The sequence below is a fragment of the Staurois parvus genome, unplaced genomic scaffold (genome assembly GCF_062004578.1).
Source record: "Staurois parvus isolate SC_StPar_1 unplaced genomic scaffold, SC_StPar_1.0 ptg000099l, whole genome shotgun sequence".
Taxonomy (NCBI): domain Eukaryota; kingdom Metazoa; phylum Chordata; class Amphibia; order Anura; family Ranidae; genus Staurois; species Staurois parvus.
Genome location: NW_028317895.1, coordinates 3,555,457 through 3,564,890, shown reverse-complemented (window position 1 = coordinate 3,564,890; position 9,434 = coordinate 3,555,457). Strand labels below are relative to the sequence as shown.

The following is a 9,434-nucleotide window of genomic DNA, read 5'->3' as shown; positions in this document are numbered from 1 at the left end:
GTCAATATACAGAATGATGTGCAGTACAATATTTAATATGTATAACCAAAACTTTTTTTTTAGTTTTGGATAAAGTAGGAAAGGGTTAAACACTCTGTAATTTTTTTGCTGCCCATGTCTCCACTAGGTAGATCCAACATCTCTGTGGGAGAGATTTACTAAAGCTGGAGATTGCAAAATCTGGAGCAACTCTACATAAAAACCAATCAGCTTCCAGGTTTATTGCCAAAGCTTGCTTGAACAAGCTGAAGTTAGAAGCTGTTTGGCTAACATGCACAGCTGCATTAGATTCTGAGCACTCCAGTTTTAGTAAATCTCTCCCTGTTTGTCCTGGTGATGATTGCCAACACCTCAGAAAATGATGGGAAATTCAAAATTTTACAATTGTCACCAGAACAGGAGATGAGGGTAAATATTCTACACTTGTTCCAGCGATGACTGTCTAAGAGCAGAATTCCCCTGTTATGGATGCCCAACTTCTCTCTGGGTATCAGTTGTGCCTCTAAAAGCACAAAATGTAGCCTCTACTCATACTTAGGCAGTATATTCTGTATATGAAACTGTCTAAACATTTTGCTGCATGCAGCTTGTAGAAATCTTACAATTTGCTAATTATAGAAGATAGTTACTATATTTGTTTTAAAGGATCAATCCATTGAAAACTATTTCAGCCTAATGCCAGTGAGTTGAACCACCCAACAGCTTTGTAATTTCAGGACTGAAGTTGGCCATTAGAAGACTAAAGTTGGGCACTAGAAGAATTTTGTTTGAAATCCTTCATTTCAGAAACTATTGTCTGTTTTTGAATCATTGGTGAGTCAAATTGACGTTCATTTTCAACCCCGGTGATGAGAGAATAGAAGAGAAGAGAGAAGGGGCAAGTTGAGAATTTTTTCTTGAACAAATTTCTAACAGTGTATGTAAATTTCATTCAGGAAATTGCATTCATTCCAAAATCAAATGTTAATAGCAAAATTATTTTGAGGTACTTTTGAATAACATTTGTTAAGTTATTGAATAGTATTCATGATAATTTTTTTATGTATGTTCATTCAAAAATCGGCTAATGTATGACCAGCTTTAGCAGTAAGTAATATTTGCAAATGAGTTTTTTGGTCTCCACACCTGCCTGAGACTTTTCAAGCCTGAGGTGGCTCAAGTAACAAGACGAATAACAAAGTCCTTGCTTGTCTTTGCAGTAACTGCAGCAGGGAATATGAATGAGAATACAGGCAAGTAGATATTGCTTCTAGAGTTCCACATAAGTCAGTGGATAGTTAATTCCATTAGAATACATAATTTTTAAAAATCTGAATTGGGATGGTCTAATACTTTTTTCCTTACCTGAATTCAGACTCACTTTAGGTTGACTTCTAAGGCAGCCATCCCAAAACTCCTGGGTGCATACTATCTCTGGATTAGTTACATCACTAACATTAAACCTCACTTTCAGCAAAAAATTGTGTTTTTGAACTGAGGTTCCCCAAACATGTCATATTCTCTTTGAAGATAAAGTGCAAATTTTTTTTTATCGTACTGGAATAACAGTGCATAAATGATACAAACAACAGAAACAGAAACAAATGAGTTTGCTCATTTTTTTCATTACTATGTTTATGCATAGTAAAAAAGATGTCATATCTCTTGTGACATAAAATTGTAATATCGCATTCACAACTCAAAGATCTCAGGCAGTATTGATTGCTTTCAGATTTTTCCCCAACAGTACCTCTAGGGCAGAGTTGTTGCTGAATCATATATACTTGTGTGCATAACAAAATGAACAGAATACAACACAAACTTTACAAGACAGCAAGTAATGGCTATGGCTTTATCTCCTACAGAAGCCCTGGGGCCTCAGCGACTGGTCACTGTTGGCTGGCTCCCAGCCATGTGACATGGGCAGCTTGGTATCACTGTGAAACAGAAGCATGCATGTATGAAACATATACTCTTTACTTAAAGTCATAGGATATGATAGTCAAAACACACAGGAAACATAAGCGGCAACATAGAACATCTTCATGTACGTACATACAGACTGGACATACACATATATATAAACACACAGAACTGTACATAAATGTACGCAAGGACCACTCACAGTATCCCAGCTTATTATTAATATTGTTATCATCACTTCTAAAAAACACATATATATACATATATATATATATATATATATATATCTATCTCAATCATACTTTTACAATATAGTGATAGTTTAAAATAGTGTCCGTTTAAGTATATAGTTTAACAGCCCTTGCCTTTTATTTACGCTGTCACTGAAAATTCAGTATTTCACCAATGCAATATTAAGATATTATAGTAATTACACACATTAAATTATGTACATAGCAATGTGTGAAGAAAGTAAACTGTAATAATGTACTGTTGTGGTGATATTTCCTAACTGCAATACATATAAAGTGGTAAGGCAGTAATATTGGATTTTGGGAACATTTAAGTCAGTCTGTAGTATTTGCGTTAAAACAGAAATCCCAAACCTTTTGGTTCAGGACCTCAAATTTGGTCCTATAATCTAATGTTTTAGCTACACCCTCCAATAGGTAAATATTTATATATATAGAGTACATTTTATTGGGTAATACATGTTTTGTGGTCCCAGGACACTATGAAACTGACACTTTACAGAGCAATAACCACTTATCTAGAACTTGGTCATAGGAGAATCAATGTATGGATCCTTGTCTTCAGGTCCAATCTCTGGAATGTTACAGTATTCATCTGGCAGTTTCTTTGCAAAAGTTGCTAATCTAGGCATTGTTACTAAAAAAATATAAAAGTACTTTACATAATTAGGAATAAATAAATACCCTAGTTCTTATGTGATTGTTTTAGTTTTTGTCAAACAGCAGTCACTATGATAAGCTACTGCAAACTTACTATATCTGTACTGGCCCTCAAGGCTCTGAAAAAGTAAGCTGTGCACTGGTCCCTCAACTGATGCTAGCTCTTTACAACTGCAAACATATTGCAAAATGCACTGACTGGAGAGGTACACTATGCTGCTGGATAGGGTTGTTGCTAAGGCTAAAAAATAAAAAGCAGTATATTTTCACATTGGGCCACAAAGAAGTACAGAATCAAAATATCAGCTATTTCTTTACCAGGGTCTGCAGTTTGGTCCTTGTAAAATCACTTTGTCCCAAGGAGACAAAATGGTTAACTAATGAAGACGGTAGACTTAAAAACAGACATTGATAAACATATAAAGAGATAAATCACTTTGGTTTGATAAAAAACTATCTTAAATTAAAGAAAGATTGGCTGAAAACAGATGCACACATGCCTATATATATATACACACACACCAGCTCTAATCTGGTCATTGTGTTATGAATGTAAACAGTAACTATGGTGGTAGGCACAGAACTAAGACAGACAGTGCTTCCAATTTTTAAAAAAGGCATCAAACACTTGTAATTTTCTAAGCATGCAGTCAGCATTATTAGAGTCATAGAAATCCAAACAAGAAGTCTCTTGGTCCAAGTCAGAGCCCATGGAGTAGGTCTTATTCTACGCCCTGGACTCCTTTATCATACTTCCCCTTGAACAGCATTGCTAAGAGACCTGCAGCTTGTATCCAGACCCATCCAGAACTTTAAGATGTTTGTCTCTGTGTTCTTAGAAGGAATATGATTGATATTTCAGAACATCTGAAGTCCAGAAGCTGTCTACTGCAGGTCCCGTAAGCAATGAAAAAATAAGGGGAGGCAAAAAGCAGAAAAACACAATATACAATGTACAGAACAGATGGAAACACACCCGGGTTTCTTCACATGCATCTCATGACATATTCCAAGCTCCCAGATGTCACAAAGTGTGTGACAAAATTCACAAAATGGACGTTAATTCTGCATATGAACTTTGCCACTTTGCATCCTAGTGCCCTTACGGGAAAGGAGCTAAATATTTACACATAACACTCCAAGGATTATTATGAGGGTTAAATTACAGATGAGCAATGGAGAGTTGGAACTTTCCAGGCTTCTCATCTAGCAGACCCGTATAGGGCATGTTAGTTAACCCTAATGGATTATCCTGCTAGAAGATCTGCTCAAGAGTGAGCACCTTTTTGATTACTGCTCCAAAACTGGCAGAAGTTGTCAAATCTGTCACTGCTTAGACCAGCATTTTTAAGCAGCAGTGAGCTTGGTCCATTTGATATGATGTATGGCATAAAGACCAATGTCCAAAAAAGTAAAAGAGAAGAGGTGTTTTGTGTCCTTGCGTTCACAGATATGTACGTTTGTGTGCGTTCGTGGTTGCAAGTTTGCATGTATTTTTTTTTGTTTGTTGGTACAGAACATGTGGCTAGACAAATGCTTGCTTATACTTGTGTTTTCCATTCGTGTGCTTATTTATTTCTCTTGTCATCAAGGATTTCATTGCTGGTCCCTTTTTTGTAGCTGAAAATAAGTTTGGCTAAAGAAGAGGTCCGCTTGGCTGGCTGTGGTTACTTTTTGAACATGTCCTGAAGAGGACCTGGGAGGTACTTGAGTACTGTGTCCAAAATACTCTCTTCTTCCTCCTCATCCTCATCCCCACATCCTGCAGGGATGGCTTTCTTTGGGCGAGTCAAACTGCCCTCGCAAGGTTGCTCCATTGCTGCTTTCTCTTCAGCTTCCTTTTCTTCTTTCTTTTTTAATCCATACTGTAAAATAAAAAGAGATAGTTTCAGAATTCTGAGTACCTGATCTAATCAATGCTGCTACACTTCAATACATGTGAAGTTTTAACAAGGACCTTTCTGTTATCCATGTTTGCCTCCCACAGACCCCCTACCCCCTCCTACCACATATAATTATACAGAGATATGTCCTCTTCTGTAATGCTATCACAGCAAATGAGACCTCTGACTCCAACTGGTTTATATGATTGAGCATCATATGTAAATTTTAACAGGGATAACAAATTTAGCATAAACATATCTGAGTGGACAAATAGCTTCCTATTATGTTTATTGTTTTTGACAATATACACTATATCTTATCTTCTGGCTCTTTAAGAGGAACAAAAGTGCAATGATAAGGAAGCATGTTTTCTGACCGTTTGGATAATTTGTTTTCCATGCACAAGAGACTGTCTGTAGCCATTCATGAACTAAATAAAGGTCATGAAATGAATTACTGCCAGTAAAATCTCTGAGATTATTTTGTCCTTTCCTGGTCATAGTGTTGTCATTGTCACAAGGAGTCACAAGGAGTATGGGGAAATCTTTTCAATGAAATTTTGACAGCAATAAAAACAGCAATCATAATCCTTCCTCACTATGCCCAAAACTATAAAATAAAGACAAAATGTGGCTGGAGTTATTCTTTAACCACCATAAACCTAGGTAACCCCAAAATCCTATTGTATTCATAATAATCTCTTTCTAGAGGATCGTACAATCATAAATGTGTACCTCAGTCATATAGGTGTATCTCAGTGTCCATTTGGGAAGAACCACAAGCACGCACTAGCATCCATTTGGGTAGAAGCCACTTAAGGCTTAGGGTATGGACTGAGTGAGATAACCCCTGCATACATGCACACATGTAATGTTTAGGTGGAAACTGTTCCTAGGACACAAGTATTGCAAAGTGGCAATGGTAACCACTGAGCCAGTGTGCGCCCTCAACAATTATGTGCAAATGTAGCATTTGGGCCTTACACTTAGGGTCATTTTTTTTCTTCCAAGGAAACTAAGAGGAAAACCTTGTCTCAATATATCTCCACTCCCATATAAATACAGCTTACCATCAATTTCTATTGATAGTGACTCCGGAGAAAAATAACTTTTCATTCCATCATCTACAGATTCTACAGCAAAGAAAACATCCCACTCAGGTTTGAAACCTAGAACCATACATCAAAAAGATAGCAGTAAATGGAATTTCTACCTACACAACACAGGAAAAAAGAGAATCATTTTGTCTCTATTTGGGGGGGAAAAAGAAACTTTAATTTTTCTGAAATGGAAAAATCTGAAAAGGTCTATTTATTTTTTTTCATTATCACCCACATCTTCCTGACAGGATATTAAAGATCCATGTCCTTCTGCCCACCTTATGATTAGATGAAACATTTGCAGTAGGAATGAGGCTCACAGTGAAAGATGATAGAGATAGCACAAGGTTTTCTAATATTAGGAGATGGCTTGATAACATTGAACTTTTTTAAACCTCTTCAATAACAACATACAGTTGATCTCACAAGGTCACAGACAAGAGCATGAAATCTTTGGCTTATGTTTAGTTTATTTAACCTGAAGCCTGTCAAATTATAACCATCATTGCTGGCTATAATGAGATGGCTACTCTGATGCGTAGAAGTAAATTACAAAAAGTTTTTTTTCCCTACCAAGGTGATTATTTTATTATGACAATGGGTCTTATCTGATTTGGCTTTATGTTGCTGACAGTGTTGGCAGGCACTCTAAATCAGATAGGCAATGAAAGACTTCAGCCTGGAAGAAAGCCTGTGCAATGAGGAAGAATAAGCTGGCAGGCACGCCATAACTGTGTCACATACTTTCTGATAAATAGAATTTAAGCAATATAAACCTCTACAGAATCGTTAGCTACACAAACTAAGAATAAACATTTCCCATTGGTAAATACATATATTTAAAGTAAACCTAGAGATGCAGACCTATGGTATGGAGCACACATTTAGCTTTCATGAGATCCCCTGGCATCCTGTACACCTGCTAGAGCTTCCCACCAAACCTCTATCAAAGTCCTGACCCAACAATGAGCGGTGCATGAGTACGGCTAAGGACCCCACCCTCACATGACAGCACATGAGCTTGAAGACTAGCCACTCAGGCATAACTTGGAAGAGGTGAATTGCAAGTGCCTCTCTACCTGGAAGTGGCATGTTTTTCTCTGTCCCCAGAAAGCAAATAGGTAAATATGTCTGCTTTTTTTATTTGGGCTTTGGACTTTGGGCATATAGGGGTTTATTTACTAAAACTGAAGAGTGCAAAATCTGGAGCAGCTCTGCATATAAATCAATCAGCTTCCTTTTTTTTTTGTCAGAGCCTAATTAAACAAACTGAGGTTATAAGCTGATTGGCTACCATGCACAGATACATCAGATTTTGCAAGCAAGCAATCAATCCTTAACCAGGAGGACTACAAGCTCCAGCATGACTTCCTATGCCCCACCAAAAGTGTGAATGACTCTTATTTTAGCCCAGGAGTCCATTGATTCTGGTGAGTTAGGGGGCACACAGGCGGGGAGCACAGAGCACTTATCACCTTCTGGATGTAAAAGGAATTTTTTTACACTTGCTGATTTCACATTGCGGACTTTATTTCACAATCAAATAATGTGTTTTATTATTTAAATTTGTTTTTTGTTATATAACATATTTTGAGGCAGCACTCCTGTCACTGTGTGTATTATTATTATTATACAGTATTTATAAAGCGACAACAGTTCCCTCAGCGCTGTACATTGTAAAGGGAGACAGAACATGTGACAGAACAATACCAATACAATGCGATACATGAGGGGTTCGAGGGCCCTGCTCTTTCGAGCTTACAATCTAGGAGGGAGGGGATGGTAGCACAGGAGGAGATAGATGTGGGGGATGGAGTGGTAGGTAGAGTGGAGGAGGTCAGAAATTAGTAGGGGGTGGGGTAGGTTTCCCTGAAGAGGTGGGTTTTCAGGGTGCGCCTAAAGGGGAGGAGAGTAGGTGATAGTCTGATGGGTTGGGGCAGGGAGTTCCAGAGGATGGGTGACACCCTGGAGAAGTCCTGGAGGCGGGCATGGAAGGAGGAGACCAGAGAACTAGAGTGAAGGAGGTCTTGTGAGGAGCGGAGTGTGCGTGCTGGCTGGGCGGTACTTGGATATTAGGTCTGTGATGTAGTTTGGGGCAGTATGGTGGACAGCTTTGTACATCAGTGTTAGGATTTTGAATTTGATCCGTTGTGCAATCGGAAGCCAGTGTAGGGATTGGCAGAGGGGGGTGGCGGAAACGGAGCGGTTGGTAAGGTGGATGAGTCTGGCTGCCGTATTCAGGATCGACTAAAGCGGGGATAGCCTGTGGCGAGGCAGGCCAGTGAGGAGGGAGTTGCAGTAATCGAGTCGTGATATGATGAGGGAGTGGATGAGCTGTTTATTGGTTTCTGGGGTATTCTGGTATTATGTTGATAAGGTTGTACCTTTACAGGAGCAGCAGTCTTTTTTGTTCAATATTGAGTGTGCACTATTGATTGGTGTGTCCTTAGCACAGGTGATCATTATCTAACAATAGTTTATTTTTACAATCAACATATGGTAAGCTCTAAAATGTGTGTAAAAAGAAACTATTGTTTATTATGTTAGGGCTAAAAAAACAAAAAAAAACACAAAAATGTATGTCACTTGAATAGGCCATAGTGTTGTGCAATTTTTATATATTAACAATGTATTTTCAGAACAAAGATTGCATACATAAAGTAAAAACAGACAAAAAACATAACTTCAAAAACCATAACAAAACACTAATTCAAAACCTATAAATAAACATCTGTGATAAAGATAAGCACATTTCAATTGCCTCCATGATGTATATTGCTACTTTCTGCTATTGCTATTTGAATGTTGATGTTGCTTAAAATTGTAGAGAAATAATGACAGCAGAATGCTGAAATATGTTGGCCATAGGTGAAAAGAAAATGTTTCCAGTTAGAATGATACAAATTTCTTTGACAACTCTGGAGACTGAAAAAAAAAGCTTTCAAAACAAATCCGATTTCTTTTTTTTGCTAACAGGCATGATACCAACCCAGAGGAAGATGTCTAGTATGTTCAATCAACTGTATTGAGTAATGAATGGTATCATTTTAAAGAGCCATTCTAGGCAATCGGTGAATGGAATCAATGAGCTACTAACAAAGCAAATACCACAGCTGTGCTAAAATCAAGATTGTCACTCATTTTGCCTAAAGCTGGAAATTGCTGGTTCCAATAGAACAGGCTGAAATGTGATCAGTGGGGTGGCACTGCTGGCACCACTATGCCTGGCATCCTTTGACTGAAAGTCTGAATTCTCTGTAATCCACTGCAACATGATTTTACTGGGGCAACACAAAGGCAGTAGGAGTGTTTGTTCTGATACCTGTGCTGTGTAATTTTCTCTCTGCTTACTGTACCACCAATTATATTTAAACATCAAACTTCCACATTTCAATCTGACTAGTAGCTGAGACTAACTGCATAGTACTGCATTTTTTGCTGTCTATAAGAGGCGGCAAAGAGCCTGCAGGGAAGCTCCAGAACTGACAGCAGGTGGGATCCAGGACAACCAGACTATGGTGAAAAAGGAGTAAACTGAGCTGAGCTGGTGCACTGCTGCAATGCATGGATAAGAAGCAGGCTGAGCAGATAGGTTTATACTCATAAAATAAAAAGACCAGAGAAAGCAGGAAATTAAC

The 9,434-nt window shown here is 38.1% G+C and overlaps 1 protein-coding gene across 2 annotated transcripts in view; it reads right to left on the bottom strand.

Moving 5' to 3' along the window:
- Positions 1-1,584: 1,584 nt before the first annotated feature.
- CPLX2 (complexin 2) overlaps positions 1,585-9,434 on the bottom strand; it is a 208,401-nt gene continuing 200,551 nt past the window's right edge. For both annotated transcript variants that reach the window (XM_089671110.1, XM_089671109.1), the window contains exon 4: positions 1,585-4,678. In XM_089671110.1, the coding sequence (XP_089527236.1) occupies positions 4,481-4,678 (198 nt within the window). In that variant the 3' untranslated portion in view covers positions 1,585-4,480. The remainder of the gene's footprint in view (positions 4,679-9,434) is intronic.